The following is a 23,532-nucleotide window of genomic DNA, read 5'->3' as shown; positions in this document are numbered from 1 at the left end:
AGAATGGAACAGGAGACATCTGCACAGATTCGGGAGGTGGGGACAGATTCTAGGTGGAGGGAAGAGTCAGTGCAAAGGCCCTGAGGTCTGCGCAAGAAGTCAGAGAGGTGCAAGAGGCCTGACTGGGTAGGGTCCCACAGGCCATGGTGAGGACTTAAGCGATGGGTTGGGTTTTGAGCAGAAGAGTGACAGGATCAGACTTTGGATTGACCTGATCATTCTGGATTCTATGTTGACTGCAGGGACAAAGAGAAGACCAGCGAGGAGGCTGGGAGACCAGTCCAGAAGAGGGACGATAGTGGCTTGGACCACGGTGGTGGCAGTGGCGGTGGAGAGAAGCAGGTGGGTTCTGGTTGAAATTCAAAAGTAGAAGGTAGCATCCATAGGATTGGATAGTGTTTGAGTTTGGCTTGTACAACAAAGTGAGGAGTCAGGGACACCAGCCCTTCTCAGCAGCACCCACCCAAGCGTCTCCAGGGGTCTCTTTTCCCAAATTCGTGGACACCCCTTCCTGGCCCCCAGGAAATCCACAGCTTGGCTCAACCTTCTGAGACTGGGGTGGGAAATACCAGGGCACATTTTGAGCCTTTTGGTAATCCTGGGCAAAGCCTTAAAGAAGGCAGAACATGAAACATGGAGCAAGGATCCAGGCTGGACTGCATCGTCCTTCTGTGGTCAATGCCAGGGTCCTGGAATTCTGTCTTCCCAAGGGCTGACAGAGGGTGGAGGCTGGGGAGGGTCAAAGCCTACCTCAGCTGCTCAGAAGCCAGTGTGACTCGGGACAGGTCCCTTCATTTCTCTGAAGCTCTAGCTTCTCCTCTCTAAACTGGAGGTAACAATTCTGACTTTGTTAGGAGAGCATGACAAACAAATGGGATTTAAAAATATATGAAAATTGCTAGCCCGTGATCGGGTCTGGCTCAGTGTGTCATTTTCCCCATCTCCTTTAAGTTACAGGATTTAGGAGTATACCCCTCAAGTAATTCAAGTTTTAAAAATCAACTTTAGGGGTGCCTGGGTGGCACAGTCGATTAAGTATCTGACACTTGATTTCAGCTCAGGTCATGATCTCAGCGTCCTGGGATCGAGCCCTGTGTAGGGCTCTGTGCTGCATGGAGTCTGCTTGAGATTCTCTTCTCCCTCTGCCCCTCCCCCACCCCCATGTTCTCGCTCTCTCTCTCTCTCTCTCAAATAAATAAATCTTTAAAAAATAAAATAAAAATCAACTTTATTAAGGTATATACAACAAACCATATACATATTAAGTGTACAAGTTCTCTCAAGGTCCTTTGCAGTTCACCCTTGCTTCTGCATTGGCCCCAGAAATCACTGATCTGCTTTCTGATGTTACAGATCAGTTTGCATGTTATAGAATTTAATATAAATGGAATCATAGAGCCTCTTGTTACCAGCTTCTTTCACTTAGCATAACGTTTTTGAGGCTCACTCGTGTTATGTGTATCAGTAATTCATTTCTTCTTGTTATAGAGTAGTGTAACGTTCCATTGCATAGATATTACCTCAGTCTGTTTATCCAATTTACCCGTAGATCAATGTATAAACTGTTTCCAGGGCTATTGTGAATAGTGCTGCTATAAACATTCATGTTTAAGTCTTTATGTGGACATACACTGTTATTTCTCTTGGAGACATAAATACCTAGGATAGGTGGTTTGCATGATAAGTGTACATTTAGCTTTTTTTTTTTAAGTAGGCCACATGCCCAACGTGGAGCTTGAACTCATGACCCTGAGACTAAGAGCCAAGTGCTCTACCAACTAAGCCAGCCAGACCATCAAGCAGTGTTCCATAATGGTTCTACCATTTCACATCCCCATCAGCAGGGTCAGGTGATGCCATTTTTTACCATCTAGAGAAACATCAGTTTGTTAATCAAGAAGACAAAAGAGGGGCGCCTGGATGGCTCAGTCAGTTAAGGTCTTGATCTCAGGGTTGTGAGTTCAAGCCCCGTGTTGGGCTACACACTGCTCATGGAGCCTACTTTAAAAAAAAGACAAAAGAGCATGCCAAGTAAAGCCACCCGTGGGGCTATCACAGTTTATGTGTAATTACCATGCAGCACAACAATTACATGGTCTGGTAGGCATTTGGAGCTGTGCTCAAAGATGTATTCTATTCCAGCATCAGTCAGTCTTTGACCATGCTTTGTGGACACTGGTTCACTCACAGTTCTGGGGGTTTTCTCCCAAAGAGGATATACTGTAATCTCCCTAGCAGAGTTTGTAATGTAAATGAGACTAGAGACATCCCTCCCTCTCTCTCCCTCATACACACACAGTAACTTGGAGCACCTTTGGGATTCCTCAGTTTTTACCTAATGTCCTTTCTCTGCCCCAGGATCCCACATTGCATCTAGTCATCATGTCTCCCTAGGCCCCTCCAGCTTGTGACAGTCTCTCAGACTTTCCTTGTTTTTGTTGACCTCGGCAGTTTTGAAGAGTCAAGAATGTTTTGTCTGTATCAGTATGGACCGGTGGATATTCATTTTATTTGGGTTATAATCCAACACTATTTTATTGACTTTGTTGCTCAAATTGTTCCAGCACTGGTCCCTGGGAGCCCTTTCAGCTGGCTCCTGTGTCCCTTTGACAAACCCCATCGTACATGGGTGCATGCACTTGAGGGTGAGGGTGTGTGTGTGTGTGTGTGTGTCTAGCACTTGTGTACTCTCTGGCACTAGAAGATGCTCTACACTCATCCTGTGTCCTTCCTGCCCCAGGCCTCGAATCAGTCATTTCTCTAAGCATCCCGGGCTCCTTTTATTGGAGAATGATATTAGAAGCCAAGATCTGGGGGCGCCTGGGTGGCTCAGTCGTTAAGCGTCTGCCTTCGGCTCAGGTCATGATCCCAGGGTCCTGGGATCGAGCCCCACATCGGGCTCCCCCGCTCTGCGGGAAGCCTGCTTCTCCCTCCCCCACTCCCCCTGCTTGTGTTCCCTCTCTCGCTGTGTCTCTCTCTGTCAAATAAATAAAAAAATCTTTAAAAAAAAAAAGAAGCCAAGATCTGGCACTAGATGTGCTCATTGCTGCCGGGGTACCTTGCTTCCACGCCCTCTTGCTGACAGAATAAGCAGACATACGTTCATATACTAACCTATGCATGTACACAGATCTATAAATATTTCTATATGTGTCCCTCTGCAGCTGTAGTAAGCTGAGCATAAGTTCATAACTGAGGTCCCCGACTCTAATCCAGTGCCTCGCAGATTATTCTAGCCTTCCCCTTTGCTTGTCTGTAACCTCCCACTCCACCAGAGAGAAACCTGGCTGCCATAGTCCATTTACTTAATTGTTCGATTCCAGCATGCACATATGTGATTTCAGAATTGTTCACCCGTACCCTGTGGGAAATAACTTCCCCAGCTAGAGGTGGTGTGTGCAGTTCCATACGCCTTTAGTTTTGCAGATGCCACTCACTTCCAAAGTTACTTCCAGTGAGCATCTTTTTACCCATCCAAACCTTTTTTCCTGGGCTGGATCTCCCCTTCTTTTGATGATACATCTGACCGTCCGGGCTCCGGCAGTGATATTCTCCATGGAGACCGGGTCCCCATGCCCTCCTGAGTCTCATCAGTCCCCTCTGCCATCACTGGACTGAGGGACACCCCCTCACCTCAAAACAGCCTAGATGAACCCTCTCGACCCACCTGCCAAGCTCCATGACCTCACGGGTGGACCCAGCCCATGGCCCAGCTCCAGCCAGTCTTCACTCCTGTCTGAGCATCATTGCTTGCCCCCCAGGACCACGCAGCAGGGCCCGGCCACTCTGGGCCCTGGCCAAGCTGTCCAGCCATCCTGCTGGTCTGCCTGGTAACTGGGGCCTTCTCAGGTTACTCGGAGGATCACTTTGCCTTAGAAACTCCAGCTGTCACCTCGGGTGCTTCAGTAACTGACGCCAAGGCCCTGAGCAGCAGAGGGCTGGCAACAAGCTAGTGTCCCCAGGCATTCCACAAGCCCTGCGCTCTGTCCCTGCAACCACTGAACTCGCCAGTGAGGAAGGTGAGCAAACCTGGGAGCGCGGGGGGTTGGCTCCCAATATTCTGGGACGGGCGGCCCTGGGATGCCTCCCTCTCATGCCCTGAGATAGTCCATCAGCCCTGCCAGGAGCCTGGATTCCAGTTTCTGGGTGAAGGTGAGAGAGCAGAGAGCGGCCCACACCAGGAGCTCGGGGTGGGTGGGAGAGAACTTAAGTCACTCTGCAGGGCTGGGGACACACGGGAGGGCTTGACCTGGTGTAGAAGTCCAGCGGGGTCCGAGTGCTGGCAGCCCCTTTGGATCTGTGGGCTCCACAGGCTGGGTGTAAAGGTGCTAGGCATTGTCTGCTCTGGCCTCTGAGAGGCAGCCTTGCCACAGCTGTGCCCCAGCCCCAAATTCAGAGCTGCCAGCCAGCCCCTCTTTGGTTGTGGAGGAGGTGACTACTTCTCATGGTACAAGAACTGACCTCAAGCTCGTCTAAGACGTGGTGATGCCCCCACCCCATCTGGGCCCAGTGCACCCAGGAGTCCAGCAAAGCCACCAAGTGACAGAGTAAGTGTCCCCGAGGCCCCGGGGCATCATGGCCACCTGGCAGAGGAGGACCAGGTCCCCTGGGATGGGCTCGGGAGGCAGCTGGCCAGCCTTGGGGTATGACAGCCTCTACCACACCCAGGTGAGGAGTGCTCACACTGTCCTCTGGTGTCCCAGTGAGACCAATTCTCCCTGGTTGTCCCTTAAGTGTCCCTGGTTCTTCCTAGTCCACGATGCTGCTGGAACCCCGGGTCTCCTCCTCGCCCCAATTCCCCAGCTGCTAAGATGTGTTCAGGTGTCTTGGGAGAGGGAGCTATGGGCGGATGACTCCATGTGGAGGGCCTTCAAATCCAGCCCTCAGACATTCTCCAAAGCCAGAGTCAGGAAGTCCTCAGAACTAAGGACTCTTCCCTGGAAAACGGAGCCTTCACACCACATACGGCCTGCAGTTTCAGAGGCTGTCCGTGGACTGTGAACAACCCCTGCCCTAAAGAGACCTACAGGAACACACATAGATTGTTCCATCCAGGACAGTCACCCTCGCCTCCTTGGGCTGAGTTTGTGAACCTCAAAAATAAAAGTTATTGGACGCCTGGGTGGCTCAGTTGGATAAGCAACTGCCTTCGGCTCAGGTCATGATCCTGGAGTCCCAGGATCGAGTCCCACATCGGGCTCCCTGCTCAGTGGGGAGTCTGCTTCTCCCTCTGACCCTCCTCCCTCTCATGCTCTCTGTCTCTCATTCTCTCTCTCGCAAATAAATAAAAAATCTTAAAAATAAATAAATAAAAGTTATTTTGGTGGCGCCTGGGTGGCTCAGTCGTTAAGTGTCTGAAGCCTTCAGCTCAGGTCATGATCCCAGGGTCCTGGGATCGAGCCCCGCATCGGGCTCTCTGCTCCGCGGGAAGCCTGCTTCTCCCTCTCCCACTCCCCCTGCTTGTGTTCCCTCTCTCGCTGATGTCTCTCTCTGTCAAATAAATAAACAAAATCTTAAAAAATAAAAGTTATTTTTCCAGGAAAAAATGGGTTAACCCAGGAATGGTAGAGAATAGCAATTCAGGACAAGTAAGCTATGGCAAAAGCCATAGATGGGTCCAACAAACAAAAGAAAGGAACTTTATATATAGAGAAGCACAAGGAAGCTGGGAGGGGTGGTTTTGAACAGAAGTCCATCGGAGAGAAGCAAGAGATGGGGGTGATCATGGTTCCTCATTGGCTAAGTTGCAGGGGTGGTCCTTTTCTTGTAGGAGAGGCAATGCACATCTTTTCCTGTTGGACTTGTAATGGGTGATTCTTTTCTGTTTGATGATTCTTCTGTTGGGCTTTGGATTAGATAATCCTTACTATAATTGAGGGAGAATTGTATGGCTCCCCCTTCTGGCCTCCTGACTCCGTTTTAGGAGGTCTCCCTTTATTAATGTTCACTTTTGTGTCTCCAGCCCACCTCACCAGCCCACACAATCTGGCCTCTTTTGGAGGATAGAGGCACCCCCTCCCCTAGACCCAGGAGCTCAGAGACCTCCAAATCAGCCATACCATGCTTCCCCAAGGAAGTCAAAAAGGGGGGTCATACAATTCAAAGGGCAAATACCCGCCAAAGTCAGTAGGAATTTGTGAGCTCATGTCACTGAGAAGTCCTTTTGTCACATGGACGTTGGTGAATTTCAGGCACAGCTGGATCCAGGAGTTGAGACACTATCTTAAGACCTAATCCTCCACCCAGAGGCAGAGAGAAGCAGAGGCCCAGACCGGCGCATCTCCTGGGTCTTTAAGTGGCCTGCAGCGCGGCGGACAGGGCCAAAATGAATCCGCTGTGCGGTCTCTCTCTCTCTCTCTCTCTCCAGCCGCACCTCCAGCGCTGCCATGCCGGCCACCAACCAGGGCTGGCCCGAAGACTTCGGCTTCCGGCTGGGCGGCTCGGGCCCCTGCTTCGTCCTGGAGGTGACAGAAGGGAGCAGCGCACACGCCGGGGGTCTGCGGCCCGGGGACCAGATCCTGGAGGTGGAGGGGCTGGCCGTGGGTGGCCTGAGCCGCGAGCGCCTCGTGCGCCTGGCCCGGCGCTGCCCGCGCGTGCCTCCCAGCCTCGGCGTGCTCCCGGGCCCCGAGGGCGACGACCGAGGCACGGGATCCGGCCGTGCGTCCCCGACCCCAGCCCTGCGACCCCCGCGCCCCGGCCGAGGCCTCTCCCTGGGCCGAGAGCTTCTGCGCCTGGCCCTCCGCAAACGCCCCGAGGCGGTGCACCGCGAGCGCAGGCGCAAGGCCCAGGAGTTCAGCCGCAAGGTAGGACACACGAGGGGTGGGGCGTGGTTGGCAGGGTCCCCCGGCAGCTGGGCAACCTCTTCTGGGGCCTAGTGTGGGCCCGGAGCTGAGGAGTCTTCTAGGGACATGCCAGAAATATAATGACGTGCAAGCTTCAAGGTCCTGTACCTAATTTTGTGATTCTGCGTGGTTTTGTGGGGGTTGCTTTTCTCTTTTATCGAGGTACACAGGTGTACAGTAAAGTACATTAAGGGTACAGCTTACAGGATTTTACAGATGCCCTCACCCTTGTAATCACCCCCTGATCAAAATGCAGATCGACAGAATATAGATAGAGTGTAGAAAACAGAATGATTCCTTCACTCCAGAAAGTTCCGGCGTGCTCCTTTCTCTGTCTGTCCACCCCATCAAGAGGTAGCTGCTATTTTGACTTGTGTCGTTGTAGATGACTTTTGCCCGTTTGTGAACTTTATATTACTGAATACACAGCATGTACTCTTTGGTGCCGAGATTCTTGTGCTCAACATTTTGCTGTGACTTTCATCCATGTCGTGTGGCCGGGGGTCATTCCTCTTATTGCCAAATTACTAACAGTGTCTTAGTCTGTTGCGGCTGCTGTAACAAAATACCAGAGACAGGGAGGCTTAGGAAAAACAGGCATTTATTTCAATGTATTTCTCACATTTCTGGAGGCAAGAAGTCCAGGATCTCAGGGCCAGTGGATTCAGTGTCTGGTGAGAGCCACTTTCTGGTCCACACCTGGGGGCTTCTCACTGTGTCCTCACACGGTGGAAGAGGCAAGGAAGCTCTCCGGGGTCTCTTTTCTAAGGGCACTAATCCCATTCATAAGGTCTCTACCCTCATGACCAAAGCACCTCCCTGAGGCCCCACCTCCTAATACCATCATCGTTGGGGCTTAGGATTTTAAGATATGAATTTGGGAGGAACACAAACATTCAGACAATAGCACATAGTGTTTTTTTTTTAAGAGCCACACTTGTTTCAAGCCCCCACAAAACTGGCTTCTGGCCCTGCCTTACACAGTAGTCTGGCTGGTTAGTTGGCGACAGGAGGCCCTAGTTCAAGTCCCTGACCTTCCAAAGGCATTTCCTATCAGACTTTGGCAGGAACAGACCCTGAGGGGTGGCAGGTGGAAAGTTAGGGCTTCCCCGAGGACTGAGAGTCAGATCCTGGAATGGCCAACATCCTTAGCCACAAGAGGAGTCCAAGGTCTGAGTCACCTACGGGAAGCAAGGGGTGGCCACCAGGAGAGATAGAGACCCAGAGCTGGAAAAGAACATCTGAGGATGGAGTTGTCCTCAGGCCAGAATCCTGAGCAATCCCCGATTTGCAGAAACCTGGCCCTTTTCTGGACAAATCCAGGGAAATCCAAGAAACCTGGATGTAACACAGGGAAGAGGCTGACCAGTATGGTCTACTGGGGCCCCCTGGAAGGTGTCACCGCAGCAACTACCCCAGGCTCTCCGCCCTCATATGCCTGTCCTCCAGGGCCTTCAGATGTGAGTGCCCAGCCCAAGATCTTGGAAACTCAGTTTGATGACTGGGACACTTGAGTTCACAGACACCCTCCCCTGTCCTCCATGGAAAGGGCACTGCTCATTCGTCCTCTTGGCAGAGCGTGGCCATGAGGTTTGGGGGGGCAGAGGGCTGGGAGCCCTGCTGTTAGAGAACTGGTTCCCAGTCCACGGCCCAGGTATCAGATCTCCATTCACCTGGCCTTCTCCAGCGCCCAAGCTTGGTCCAGTCCTCCCTCCTTCTAAACTGAACCCCCTCAGGAGCCTCACCTCCACCATGTACCCTGGCATGACCCCTTGTCTGGGCAGGACCCCAGCTTGAGCCTTTCAGCCCATGGCCCCGGAGCAGGCCAGCCTCTGTAGCCAAGTGTATGCAGTCACTCACACAGACACACATGACTCAACTCTGGCCTCACCAGTGTCCAGCTCCTCAGAAGATGTGGCTTTCTTTCTATCCCGAGAACAGGCTCTGCTGTTATAACAGACATCAAACATCGTGGTGCCTTTGCACACCCCACGGGTTTATTCTCCATCCACACAAAGTCCTCTAAAAGTTCAGGCACTCTCCAGGCTGGCTGACCTCTGCACGAGGCCTCGACCTGCCAGGCGCCCCCATCTCAAAGTGCAGCTTCAGGAGTTTCTGTAGAGGAGGAAGAGAGCGTGGAAACATGCCCATTGGCTCTCAAGGACTTCAGAGAGGGAGCAAAGCGCTGCAGCTGCAGCTGGCGCTCATTGGCCAGAACTAGTCACACTGCTGCTCCCAAAGGGTGCCGGGAAATGCCATCTTCTGTGAGCCCAGGGAGGGGAGGGGAGCTGGCAATATTGATGAGCATGAGTGGTTCAGTCCATCCCTGCTGCTGTAACAGAATACCAGACTGGGTGGCTTAGAAACCACAGGAATGTATTTCCCACAGCTCTGGAGGCCAGACGTCCAAGATCAGGGTGCCAACATGGTGGAGCGAGGACTCTCTTCTGGGTGGCAGACCTCTCATGTCCTCACAGGAGGGAAGGAACTGGGAGGTCTCTGGGCTCTCTCTCATAAGGGCCCTGATCCCATTCACAAGGACCCCACCCTCATGACCTCATCCCCTCCCAAAGGCCCCATCCCCTAATACCTTCACATTGGACGGTAGGTTTGCAACATATGAATGGGGGGGGGCACCACCATTCAGACCGCAGCAACTGGTAATGTCTGCTATAATTCCAGATGACCTGCTACAGAACCCAAGGCCTGTCCCAGACTCCATCTGACCCCTGGAGAGTTGGAAGGGGGCACGGTGAGAGCCCCCAGAAGGGCAGGATGGATTGCAGACCTGGCTGCAAGGCAGGGCCAGGGTAGTGAGCGGCTGCCCAGGCCAGCCAGGATGTGTGTTCTGTCAAGAGGGAGTGGGAGTGGTGGGTTCTCGTTTGAGCTCACCAAGTACCTCCAAAAACCGAGAGCAAATCCCCAGAAGAGACTGCCTCAGGACAAGGCAAGGCTTTCTGGCAATTAGCTCCCGGGTTCTCACTGGTGCTCTCCCTGCCCCAGTTTTTTCTCCTTGAAGATTCTGATATTTAAGAGAAAATCCATTAGTGTCCCGTGATGGTGCCTCACGCTTAGATGTAGGTTGAGAGCATCTGGGTAATAGCTGACACCAAAACCACACTGTGGCACAGGCCCCAGGGGGGAGGAACTATTTTTTCCTCTTTCTTACATAAAAGTCTTTCCAGCTAGCCATGTTCTCCTTTGAATTGAGGCTGCCGCTGACTTTGATCGCAAAACCACTAACCTTCCTCGGCACAGTGGGTGCATGAGGTGGGGCTTCTGGTTCTGCGGACTGCCCTACTCACCGCCGGGGAAACTGAGGTCAGCAGGAAATGCAGCGAGAGGACAGCCAGCCATCTGTGGCTCTTGGGTTCAGCTCCTTAAACATTCACAGAGGGTCTACTATGTGCCAAGCCCTGTGCTTGGGGCTGGGCAGGAGCAAGACCTCAGGTCTGGGTCTCAGGCCGTCACGCCAGGTCATGTCAGGTGGAGGAGACAGATAGCAACACAGACTTTGTGGGGTGCACGTGCTAGGACTCAGGCATGAGGCCCCCGAAGCCCCCTGCTTCTGTCACCGCCTCTGAAAAGCCAGCCTTAACCCCCTTGTGCAACTATCTAGGAAGGAGTTGGACATGCAGTTCTGAAGCTCCAGCGCAAGCTCTGGGCTGGAGATGGAGGTCCAGAAGTCACCATTTGGGGTCCTTGCCCAGAGAATTGACATGGAGCGTTGCCAGTAGGGGGTGCCCTGCAGTGGGTCAGGGCAGTTGTATAGAAATAACAAATGTAGACAGCTTTGGGCCAGGAAAAGTAAGAGGATGCTCGGGTTGCAGGGTAAGAAGGACTTTATGTACTCATGTATTTATAGGTTGGGAGAGACTCGAACATTTACATAAGCTGAAGGGAAGGAGGCAGTAGAGACAATGAAATCCATGTGTTTTGCCATCATTGATGACTGGACCTGTGACGCCCCGGGGCCCTGGGAGATAGCTGTGTTGAGGACAGGCAGGGAATCTGCTCCCATGCAGCGGGTGTCCCTGTGGGGAAAAAGCCAGCGAGGAAGTGGACAAATGTATAAACAAGCTATCTGGGGATCATGATCAAGGAAGTGAAGAAATAAACAGGGAGATGAGAGAGAGAGAGAGATGGGGGCTGCTTGGCCACAGTGGTCAGGAAGGCTCCCCGAGGAGCTCACTTTCACGAGCTGAGAGCCGAGTGACAAGTAGGTGGAGGAAAAGGAGGTGCGGACGGGTGAGGCGGTGGGGTGTCTGTGGACTGGAGGGCCGACCTTGGTCAGGAAGGGGGAAGCTCTTCATTCTCTGACAGTGGAGGGTGGTGGGGAAGGATGCTGTCTGTGGACGTTGGGGGTGGATGGAAGGCGATGAATGTGGTATGAACAGCCCTAGCTCTGGCGGAGGTTGCGCCCACCCTCCCCTGAGAGAGAGGCACGGCAAACCCACACACTCACTCCTTCGCCCAGCCGCCCACCTGTGCTTCAGGGTCAGCTCAGGGCATCGGTGTCCAGCTACACCCCAGAACCCCTGACTATCAAGGGAGGGCTCTCTTGGAGTACAGACAGACAATGCTTAACTGCTGCGTAAACAAAAACTAACCATTTCAGACACAAAAGCCGCACACTATATGATTCCATTCACAAGAAGTATCCAGTAGAAGCAAATCCATGGAGACAGAAAACAGATTAGTGGTTGCCAGGGGCTGGGGAAGAGGGGAGTGGGGAGTGAGTACTTTGTGGGTATAGAGTTTCCATTTGGGGGAGTATGAAAATGTTCTGGAACTGGATGGTGGTGATGGTTACACCACGCCGTGGCAGGTACTTAATGCCACTGAATTGTACACGTTAAAATGGTTACAATGGTAGTTGTATGTTATGTGCATTTTTACCACAGTAAAAAATAAAGGGGAAAAAAAGGAACAGTGATAACATGCCTTCCTTTTCCTGACTGTATAAGTCATATAAGCTCACTATAGAAAAGATGGAAACCATTGACTTATTTAAAAAAACTCCAAATTAATATAAAACTTAGTGCATATTTCCAATTCCTAGATATATGGGTAATCATATATGTCTAAAAATATAACACTGTGTATTCCATTTGTAAACTGTTTTTCTCACTTGCCTGTTTATCACATTTTTCTGTATATTTTATAACAGCTTTATTGAGATAGATTCACATATCATACCATCTACTCATTTAAAGTGTACAATCCAGTGGTTTGGGGTATATTCACAGATTTGTGCAACCATCACCATGATCAATTTCAGAACACGCTAGTCACCCCAAAAAGAACCCCCACACCCTTGGCCATCACTCTCCATTTCACGGTTTTATTTTTTATTTAAGATTTATTTATTTTGCAGAGAGAGAGAGCAGGGGGAGGGGCAGAGGGAGAGAATCCTCAAGCAGACTCCTCACTGAGTGTGGAGCCCAGCGCAGGGCTCAATCCCAGGACCCCAAGATTATGACCTGAGCTAAAATCAAGAGTCGGACACTCAACTGACTGAGCCACTCAGGTGCCCCTCATGGGTTTTTTGTTTTTGTTTTTAAGATTTTATTTATTTATTTGAATGAAAGAGAGTGAGCAAGAGACAGAGAGCACAAGTCGGGGGGGCGGGTGGAGACAAGCAGAGGGAGAGGCAGACTCCCCTCTGAGCAGGGAGCCTGATGCAGGACTCAATCCTAGGACCCTGGGATCATGACCTGAGCTAAAGGCAGACACTTAACCGACTGAGCCACCCAGGGACCTCAGCCCCTCCTTGTTTTCAATAAATATCTACAGCATCATTCTTTCTGGCCCAAAAGTACCACATTGCATCAAATTGAAAACATTGTCAATTGCAAGGCATCCCATTTTTTTATCACAAAAAGAGAAATGCCCCTGGCAATAAACCCATGACACATACTTCCTTATCACCTACTTGTCAATTTAGTAGTTATTAGAAAAGGACTTTAGACTTATATGAACATATTTAGTACCAGCAATGCACATAAGTCAGTGTAAGTAACAATATAAACACTGACGATCACATCCATATGCATGGCAGCTAGCCATAAGATACATCCTGATTTCAGAGATTTTAGAATATGAAAAAATGCTCACCCCAGAATCAACACTATCCGGTACTACAGAGTATCAAGTGAACTTGGCTCTCAAGCAACAGACGTTGACTCTGCTAACTTAGGCAGGAAAGGGATTTGTGGGAGGAACAGTTTGCAGAATCCGCACTGGAGATCCAGCCTTAGAACCAGGACAAGATCGGCAACCTAGAGCCCAGCTGTCCTTCATCACCCCGTCAGGAAGAGTCTGCTCAGGGTGCACCGTGGGGCTTGGCTACCACCCTCAACAAGCTCTGCTGTCCCCGCATCTCTGCATCATTTCTTCAAGAGCCAAAACTCTAGACCAGAGCCTCCAACTGCCCAAGGCTTCCACATAACTGCCAGGATCCTGCCTCCCACGTAGCCTGGGGTTTCCTTCTTTCTTAGCTGAATAGCCAGGACTACAAATATCCCCCAAATGGATGTGCTAAAATGATTTATTCCATATTATCAGATATCTCTATTGCTTCCAATGTCTCCATATTATGAACAACGCAGAGGTGAGCCTCTTCACTCAAATATCATTGTGCGTCATCCTGTCTTTCGGGACATCTCTAGGATACATTTCTAGATCACTGAGTAAGATGATGCGCGCATTTTCAGGCTCTGGACGCACTTACCAAGGCTGGCCTCCAGAGACACGGTGCCTACTTGCATGTCCCTTTCCAGCGGATTCATGGACTCCTCTGAGTAGATGTACCTTGATTGGTATCAGCTGGTTGGTACACACAGCAGAAGAAAACAGAAGTCCCAAGGGAGCGCTGAGGGAGTCCGAATTCAGGGCCAGGCACACACTCCAGGGCTTTTCTGTGGAGCCAGAATGTTCTCTGTGGGATCTCTCAGCGCACAGTGTGGTGGAAAGGAGTATAGTGTTATAATAATAGTAACTAGCAATTACTGAGCACCTGGCACATTGTAAAGCTCTTGTATTGATTCCTTTGATCCTTACAATACTCAGTAGAAGGGCTGTCTCTGAGTTTGAGTCCTGACCCCGTGGCCTTGGGCAGGTCACTCCACCTACACCAGCCTCCTTGTGCTTAGATGTAAATGAAGACATTAGCCATGTCCCCTTGTTTGTCTGTTAGGAGGTGGGTAATGTGATTTGGGTAGAGAGCTCACCACAGAGCTCAGGCAGTGCTCCCATGTCAGCTGTCATGGAGGTAAACTGAGGGAGGAAGGGAAGGAGGTGAGCAGTGTTCTGCTCTGGTCCCCTGGGGTCATTCACCAGACCCTTCCGTGCAGGTGGATGAGATCTTGGGGGACCAGCCCACTGCCAAGGAACGGGTGTTCGCCGCCCTGAAGCAGTTTGCGGCTGAGCAGCGGGTAGATGACCTGGTGTGGGCGCTCACCCTGGAGCTGCCCCGCGAGGCCCGCACGCCACTCCTGGACAACCTCAGGTACCTCGGTTGCGGGGAGGGAGGGGCAGGCAGGGTGTGTCTCGCTCGGGGGTGCCCACTCTCCCACCACCACCCCCGGCACTGCGCATCCTGCTACCGGATGGGGCCCCAGTACCAACCCACTCCCAGGGCATCGCTGTGAGTGATAACAGAAGGGCTGCTAGATGCTGGGCTGGGACAGGCTGCAGAGAGGACCCACCTCCTGCGGAAAGGACATCCCCATGCTAGAAACAGTGTGTGCTCTCTGACCTTTGATGATGCCAGCTGTGTGCCAAGGACCTCACCAGGGCCCTAGAGGAACATTCTCTGGCTGGATCATCTCCGTGCTATTATTATCCCCATTTCCCGGAAGCAAACTGAGGCTCAGAGAGGTTAAGAGGCTGGCCCAAAAGTCATACAGCAAATGAGTGGCTGTCACAGGACCGTGAACCCACCAGCTGTGCACTTTCTGTTCGTCTGCTCAGCTTTGGACCCTGTAAGTTTATCCTTTAGGGAAAAAAATTCCTGGTGAGTTGACACCTGGAGTGGCCCCTGAATCTCCCAAGCCCCCCACACCCACCCACTTTCCTGCCGGGGTATCACTGCCCAGCACAGCACAGCTTTGATCAGGCCCCCCACTGGGCCGGAGTGATGCCTTCCCTGTCAGGATCCTGGAGGGGGGGGGGCGCCTTTCTCTCCTCACCCTGCCTCCAGGGCCTGAGACTCCTCCCCCCTCCCCCTTCCTGGACTCAGCCCGCCCCCTCCCCTTGCTGCCATTCACCCCGCAGCCTGCCCCTCCCTCTGGGCCTGGCCAATGTCAGGGACGGGGCTGGCCACCACCACCCCCCTCCAAAGCCCGGGCGGGCGCAGCAGCTGGGCTCTGCAGCCCAGCACAGAAGGCCACGGAAAGAGGCCACCATGAGCTGCCTGGGGTGAGTTAGGGGCCTGCCCCTTGCTACGAAAATCCAGAGAGGAAAAAAAGTTATTCCTACAGCCTAATTTGCAGTGGAGATGATGTGCTCGTGCTGAGGGCTCCCGAGGGGGGGGGGGTGTTGATGAATGGACAGGCCCCCACCCCACCCATCTCTACCAGGGCTGGGCCAGGGGCGCGGGCGGCTGGCTGTCCCCTGGGAAGTTGGCATGCGCGTGTAGCAAGGCTGCTAGCAGCCGGACTCAGCTGGAGGCCCTCCCGATCCTCCTCATCTCCCTTCGGAGCTGCCCTGGCTTCCGTCTGTGTCGCCTCTGCTTCCCGGGACAGCCTGTCTGCCTCCCCACGCCTGCTTTCCCGTCTGCAGTTGTCCCCAAGCCACCGCCGGCAGCGGGTCAGGAAGAGCAGGGTGGGGGAGGCGCCCCCTTGGGCGCACTGGATTTAGAGCCTGGGAAGCGGGAACCCTGGACATCGGGGGATGCCTGGTACCCGCAGCATCCCTGGGGCACTGCTGGGGAGGATGAAACAGCAACCTCTATTGTCAGCGTGTGTCAAGTGTGACAGGAAAATTGGGGAGGATGCTGGAAGGGGGGCAGCGCCCAGCCAGGTTCTGCAGGGAGAAGGGTACCTTGGCAGCGCGGCTTCAGCCACCCCAACTCCCACCTCCTTCCCCTCCATCTCCCCACCCCCACCCCCAGGCTCTGGTGGCCCACATGCTGGGTTCCAGGGTTTCAATAGCGATCCGCATGCAGAACTTTCTAGGGAAGAGCTCTCAGGGTGCAGGGAGGAATCACAGGCACACAGTCATCTGTGATTCTGAAGGCTGAGTGCCAGCAGCCTAGGGCTAACTTAGCAGGGGGGCAATCAGGGTAGGCTCCCTGGAGGAGGCAGCAGGTGCCACTGCTGTGGCTCAGTGACCCTCAGAGTCTGTCTGGCAGTATGTCCTATGGAGTGGATAGACAGACCCTAAGAGGAGTTCATCAGGGCCGGGCATCTAGCCACAGAAGTGGACACTGCCACGGGGAGTGGTGCCACTCAGTACCCAACACTGAGTACACGACAGTACTGGGCTGTGAACCACCTTGCTTAGGATGGGTGGCCACAAAGAGCGACAGTTTTGGCCTGAGGATACTCCACTGAGGAGAGACAGGGTTTACATGAGTGAGCGCAAACGGTGCGTGAAGCTGTGTGTGTGTGTGTGTGTGTGTGTGTGTGTGTGTGTGTGTGTGAGTTTGGCAGAGGCTGGAACCCACCCAAGTCACTGTGTGGCCTCCGAGAGGTGGTCCCAGTGGCCAAATCAGAAGGCTCGGGGAGAAAGGAGAAGGAGCAGTGAGACCATGAAGCACGGGAGCCACATGTGGCTTTTTAAAATTAAATTTAATGACTACTAAATCAAATTTGAAATTCGGCTTCTCAGTCTCACTAGTCACATATGACTCGTGGCCACAGTGCAGGATGGTGCACCTTTAGAACATGTTCATCATCGAAGAAAGTTCTCTTGGACAGTGCTGCTATGAGCGTAAGATTTGGGTCAGTGGTGGTAATGGAAGCAAAGGGTCTCATCTTCCTCCATGACGGCAGTTCACCCTGCAGCTCAGAGCTTAATTTGGGTCTATCCCCAAGGGGATCGGAGTTTGATGAAGTGACAAAATGACTTTCTAATTAGGACAGGCCAGGCCAGACAGCTTGGGAAGTGTGACGTGGTTAGGAGGGAGCAGGAAAGCAAAGGCAGCTGTGTTTCAGGAAATCTGGAAGGAGAGGGAGGAGCCGGCAGGTGGCAGAAGGAAGCGCAGGGACAGTGCTGGAGGAAGCTGGGGTCTGGAATCCCCACAGGCCTCGCTCAGACCCCCAAGTCCACTCACGGGCTGTGCAACCTTCAGCAGGTTCATTGACCTCTACAGTCTGTCTATAAAACGGGGTGGGTCATCCTTACGTGTTCCCAGCACAGTGCTTGGTAGGCAATCACAGAAATGGACCCTGCCAGCAGGACACAGAAAAGAGATTAGCTGTGGGGGGAGGGTGCGAGGGAACACCTGTACCCCCTCCATCCTCCTCTGCTTTAGGGACCAGTGTCGGAGACACCATAAGACAAAGTGATCGGAAGAATTCTATGAAACCATGGGACATAGTATGTGCTCAGTTAGCGTGGGCTTCGCCTATGGAAGGTGTCTTTCTCCCTAGAGCAGGTTTCTCAGTCATGGCACTTTTGACACTTGGGGCCCGATAATCCTCTGTGGTTGGGAGTTGGCCTGTATGTTGTAGGATGTTTAGCAGCGTCTCTGGCCTCTGCCCACTGGATGCTGGTAGCACACTCCCCATCCCAATTGTCATTTTGTGACCATCAAAACTGTCTCCAGCTAGTGCCAAATGTCCCCTGGGGGGCAAAATCCCCAACTGAGAGCTTCTGCCCCAGAGTGATCTGCCTTTAGTAGGACCCTCTCACGGGGGCGGGCACTTCCGCAAACTCCATCTGTTGCTTGACCCCAACCCGCCCCCCTCCTTGTCTTGGGCTATCTGATACACCAGCTGCTATCCCCTTCTGATGCCTTCCCTGTGTGCTGGGGCGCTGGGACAGAGGGGTGCCGTACGGTGCAGACAGACAGGTACAAGGATAGGGGATGACAAGGACGCCGGGCCCCAAGGCAGTGTGTGTGCACTTCTGCCTCTGTCCGGATGCAGGCGTGAGCATTTGCTCCATGCTCACACCTCCTCCGCCCACAGTGAGGTGGACAGTCTTCGTAGCCTTTGGGCTGGCCTGGTTCTGGATGCTGGGCCGTTGTACCCAGAACCAAACTATCCGAAGTGGCTTTGTCATGATGGGATGGCTGTGGCCCTGCAGATGTAAGGGAGCCGTATTCACTGTAGAGGTTTTCAGGCATTTCTCTCCCCCACGGGGCTGAGGACAAGGCCTGGGGGGATGCGGCATGTGTGCTGGTTCTGGCTTGCTGTTGCTGCAGGGGAGAAAAGCAGCCCTGGCTGATCATGGGAGGGCGGTGGTCTTGCTGGGGCCAGGAACGCGGGGCCGAGGTGTGTAGGGCGGCGTGGTCTGAACCGAGCACCAGGTCTGACCGGCTGCAGGAACCTGTAGGCAGAACCATGTAAGATGTCCCTTTCTCCCAGTGACTGAGACAGAGGGAGGGTCTCAGGGTTTTCTGCCTCTGCAGCTCCTGTCTGTCTGGGTAATGGCCAACTCCTGGTGAGGAGAGAGCCTTATGCTGATGTCCCCCAAGGAGCCCCTGCTCAGGAAGTCCTGGGCTGGCTTCCGGTATCTACGTGCCCTTTCCTGCAGGCAGGACAGGATCAGGGAGAAAATGACAACGCAGTGGGTTCCCCGGGGTCTACTCCCGCTCTGACTTCTGGGAGTAGCAGCCGCAGAGCCAGAGGAAGGGACCAGGCTCCCTTTCTTGTCATCCCTCTCTCCAACCCTTAGCTCCCTCTCTCCCAGTAGGAGGCCTCCATCCCCAACCCCCACTTGGAAGTTGCCCCAGCCTGGCTGCCCCTCCTCATTTCCACTCATTCACCAGATCTCATTCGATCTCCTTCCTCTGTGATTCCAGAATCTTGCCACGTGTCCCACCCCACACCCTTCCCTGTTCCCCTCCCAGCCTCACCCACTCCCCTGGCCGCACCAAAACCTCTGGGGTCCCTCCTCCTCTCCTTAAATCCTTAGACCCTCCCCCCCTCCTCACTGAGTACAGTCTCAGCGGTTGGCAGTGGCAATGGCATTCAAGGCCTCCCTCACTAACCGCTTCTTGATTAGCGCTTCACCCCGGGTGGGTGAGGGGGGCTTCCCCTCGCTGACCCCCCTCCCTGAAACCTAGCGCAAAGGCCACGCCCTCCGGAAAGCCTTCCCATGCTCTACAAAAGAAAGTCGGGGCTTCTTCCGAACCGTGGGGTTCAGTCTCGCTGCAGCCAGGGGCCGGGACTCGCCACGGTGCAGGGGACCTGGGCGCCCCGGCCCGATAGGTAGGAGGCGAGACACCTGAGGAGGGACTGATGGAGGGAGAGGAGAGGAAGCGACGTTGACAGTTCTGAACCGCCCCCAGTTCCCCCGGAGCTAGCTGTAGGGTCCCCCGTGGGGGCGGGGCGGGGCGGGGCCTCCGGAGGGGGCGGGCGCGGGGCCGCGGGCCGGGCGGGCTCGGGAGGGGCCGAGTGCGCTCGCCCCGCAGAGGCTCGTGGAGTCGCGGCGCCCTCGCTGTGCTCGCGGGCTCGGCCACCCCTGCCTGTCGGCACCTGCCACGCCGCCGTCGCCGGCTCCAGATGGGGAAGGACCAGGGCTTCTCTCGGCACTTTCGGTAGTTTCCTCACCGCGCCCCGCGCCCCCGGGAACTGTGCGCCCTAGGCGCGGCGGACCCGCCTCGGGCGGCCTGAGAAGGGGTGGGGCTGGGGCACTGAGGTGGACACCCACCCGGCACAAGGGGGCGAGTTCCCCGCGTTGGATGCCTGGAACCTGCATGCGCCCCTGGGGGTCGGGATGGGGATCGGAGGGGGGACCAAGGGCTGCGACTGAAAAGCTGTCTTTCCTTCCTACAATTGGGCAGGTCGAGGGAACTGGCCAGAGAGCCGAGGCAGGGAATGTGGTAGAGAGAGAGGACCCTAGGGCAGCCCCTAGGAGGAATCTGGACACGGATTTACACCTGACCCCACCAGGCAGAGGGAACAGAACTGACTGACTGGAACGTCATTGTGTGGCCAGGGAAGCCTCCTGTGGTCTCAGAGAAGCCAGTTGGCATAGCAGGGACCTGGGAGTCCTGGGGCAGCCATGCTGTCAGGGTCAGAGGAGCAGCGATCTGCCACAGTGGTCCACGAGGCCCCATTGTGCCTGGCTCTTCTGGGCCAGTGGTTTCAGAGCAGACCCAGGGCTGGGGTGCCTGGCAGACTGAGCTGCATGGAGGGCCAACACAAGCCAGGAAGGGCATCTGGCTCACAAGGCAGCCTTGGCCTCTGGCTTAGTCCCAAGGACACCAAGCAGAGAAAAGGCCACCAATCTTCTCCCACCTGTGCAGTTGGTGACTCACCATGGTTACCACACTGGGGCAGGGGGAGGGGGGGTGGCGTGGCAGGAGGTCTTTTCTGATTGTTGCTGGAGGGTGGAGCTGGGACAGTCATCTGGCCCCTGCCCAGGTTGGACCTAGGGCCTTCTGGAGCCTGGGGCTGGAGCCCAAAGTGTGAGGTGGACAATTTCTGGCTTGTCATCCCTCCTTTGCCTGGGCATGAGGCATGTGGTGGGACTGGGAGGGTGTGGTTGTCAGGCAGATGGAGGTGTCAGGCTCCAGAGACCTTGAGTGACCATTTGGGGAATGTGGCTGAGGCTCTAGATTTTCGGGAATCGCTGTGGGTGGACAAGGATGAACATCAGGCCAGAATGCTCCTGGAAGAGTTGAGCAGGCCTTTCATTTTGGCCTCCTGGTCACCTAGAACATTCAGACCTGGAGCAGAGCTCACTGAGGGGCAACCCTGATGCACCCTCCTCCTGGAGGACCCACATCTCTTCCCTCCCACCAGGCAGCTTATTCTGCCTGCCTTGTCTTACTAATCCTACCCACAGAGGTCAGGGAAACCGATTGGGAGCCACTGGATGACCTCAGAGGGGTTGTATTTCAGCCGGCTGCAGAGCCATTGTTCCCGTCTTCCTCCCTCTTCCCCACCATGCCCTTGGCACTGGCTCCTGGTACAGAGAACATGGAAGAGAACATTGGGATGCGGCCAGGGAGGCCTCACTAGACACCAGAACTTCAGAGGCCCTCGGCAGAGTCCTGCCACTGTGCCGAGGCTCAGAGGCTGGCTTTCTGTCCAAGCTGTGTCACCCTGGAAAGTTACAGATCTCCTCTGAGCCCCCCGGATCCTCTGCCATGGACAGGGGAGTCCACCAGGATATTAACTGTGCCATTACTGGGAGGTATGGCTGTGCTGCTGGTGGGCCCCCTGATTACTGAGTCACTGAGTCACTGAGTCCCTCCCCTGTGTCAAACCCTGACCGGTCACTGTGGCTCCCAGCCAAGCTACAGACCTAGCCCTCAGAGAGCTTCCAGCCTTGCAGGAGACACCCACAGGCACCAGGGAATCATCCCAGGGTGTAGACCCCACACAGAGTCCACCCAAGCCTTCCCACTGCCTCTCATCACTTTCTCCTCTGAGAACAGGAACCACAGTGCCTTCAGCTTTGAACCCAATGGCACGGACAGCAGGGTCTTACTGAAGCATGTGGGATTGAACTGAAGGAAGGCCCGCGTTGGGTGTTGAAGGTCGAGCCCAGTGTAGCGAGGAAACAGAGAGTGTACGGGGCAAGGACAACAGCAGGGCGAGAGTGTAAGAGGTAGGACTGGATGTGGCAGTCCTGGCAAATTCTGAGGCGGCAGCTGTAGAAAGGGCTGGCCAGAGAAGCGAGCAGGAAGGCGGGGCGTGTGATGAGGGTCTGGGGGAAGTCTGATCCCGGCCAGGCTGTGGCTTCATTTTTTTTCCACCGGAGCTGCCTGGAATCAGGTAAGAAGATGGGTGGCCAGGGATTCCTGGCTGGCTTTGGCTGGGCAGGTGCAAGGGCATGAAATGAGGGCGTAGGGGAGAGGCCAGAAATGGGAAGAGGGAGGCAGGAGGGGGAACAGGTCCACGGACGGGCTTTGGGGGCTCTGAGGTTCTCCAGGGCCACAGCAATGGGGATGGTCCCATTGTGACTTTCCCGAGGTGGAGAGCCGGGCACCGTGGTTCTGGTGTGGCCCAGGCCGGTTGGGGCGCAAGTCCCGACACCGAGGGGGGAGACTGGAGTGCCCGCTGCTGATTCCCCTGTTACCCCTGTGTAGGGGCGGGAGAGCCTAGGGTGGCGCCCGCAAGAAGGAGCCTTTAGGCCGCGGTTTGGCACGATCGGGGCGCGGTCTGGGGGCGCGCCCCGACTCTGCGGTCCTCGCCGGCAGGATCTTCATCCCCAAGAAGCACCGGGCGCGCTTCGACGAGGTGGTGTCGCAGGGTCTGCTGGGCAAGCTGTGCCGCGCCCGGAGGGCGCAGGGCGCACAGCGGCTGCGCCGGAGCCGCAGCGAGGAGCGGCCCGAGCGCCTCCTGGTGTCCACTCGAGCCAGCGCCGCCCCGCGCCGCCCCGACGAGCCGCCCCCGCGCAAGGCTGCCTCGCTGCTGGGCGGCCGCGCGGGCCCGGGGGGCACGCGCAGGTACCCGGGGCGCGCGGGCACGGGCCGCGGACGCTTCCTAGGCAGTGGGCTGGAATGAAGATCTGGGCAGAGGGCGCGGGGTCGGGGCGTGGACACCTGGGGGTGGGGGTCAGGAGAGATTAAGGAGAGCAGGACACGGGACGTCTCTATCCCCTACGGCCCCCAGCCTCCCTCTCCCCAGGGCAGGGCACGCTGCCAGCCGCCCCACCCCGCCCCTTCTTTCTCCCCAGGACAGTCCGAGTCTACAAGGGCAACAAGAGCTTCGGCTTCACGCTGCGCGGTCACGGGCCTGTCTGGATCGAGTCTGTCCTGCCTGGTGAGGGATGGGCGGGTTGTCCAGGATGGGGTGAAGGACCCTCTTGGGCCCATACTAAGTAGCCCATCTCCCCCCACCCCCGCCTCTGCCCCCAGGTTCTAACCTCATGTAGCCCGTGTCCTCTTAAGTATCCCAGAGGGCCCATCCAAGTTGGGGCAAACCCCCTTCAAGTTCAGGGTCACCTTTGAGCCAAGAGAGCCAAGTTCTCCATCCCCAGACCGTTCCTATGTCCCCAGGGAGGGCTAAGGGCACTGCCCCAGACACTGGGGTAGCCAAGACACACCTGACACCTACCCAGACTGCACCCACTCAACCTGCCCTGTGTGGAGTGCCCACTGTGAACTTGGCACTGGCTGGGCCGGCCAGACTCAGAGAGGCATCAGGCCCTCAGGGCCTCTGCCCACTATCCAGTCCCCTACCCCCAATCTGACTCTCCTCCTACCCCCACCCAGCCTGCCTCTTTTTGCTCCTGGAACGGTGACATCTTGAAGAAAGCAGAGCCTTCCTCGTGCAGGAATTCTTCCTTCCTGCCTCTCCAGGGTGGGTGGGGGGAGTGTGGAGAGAAACTCATTTCTTCCTGTGGCAGCACATTCCATTGTGGAAGGTCTCTGTGGGGCAGAAATGGCTCCTGGTGCTAAACTGAACTCTCCCTCCCGGTAACCACCTGGTCAACCGGGTCACCCACTCTCTCTGTCCTGCACCCATACCCTCCCAGCACCTGTGGATGATGCTCCTGGTGACACATCCCCATTGCTGAGTCCTTTCTACCCTCCCTCATCTCACACCTCCAGCGCAGGGAT

At 55.0% G+C, this 23,532-nt stretch overlaps 1 protein-coding gene across 1 annotated transcript in view; it reads left to right on the top strand.

The window, feature by feature from the left end:
- Positions 1-254: 254 nt before the first annotated feature.
- The window catches only part of LOC113932380 (Grid2 interacting protein), a 41,667-nt gene continuing 18,389 nt past the window's right edge, over positions 255-23,532 (top strand). Inside the window, exons 1-5 of the mRNA XM_027611400.2 lie at positions 255-342; positions 6,368-6,803; positions 14,198-14,352; positions 22,168-22,416; positions 22,647-22,732. Coding sequence (XP_027467201.1) covers positions 6,387-6,803; positions 14,198-14,352; positions 22,168-22,416; positions 22,647-22,732 — 907 coding nt within the window. The 5' untranslated portion in view covers positions 255-342; positions 6,368-6,386. The remainder of the gene's footprint in view (positions 343-6,367; positions 6,804-14,197; positions 14,353-22,167; positions 22,417-22,646; positions 22,733-23,532) is intronic.

The sequence above is a fragment of the Zalophus californianus genome, chromosome 10, assembly GCF_009762305.2.
Source record: "Zalophus californianus isolate mZalCal1 chromosome 10, mZalCal1.pri.v2, whole genome shotgun sequence".
Taxonomy (NCBI): domain Eukaryota; kingdom Metazoa; phylum Chordata; class Mammalia; order Carnivora; family Otariidae; genus Zalophus; species Zalophus californianus.
This window is presented reverse-complemented; position numbering and strand designations above follow the sequence as displayed.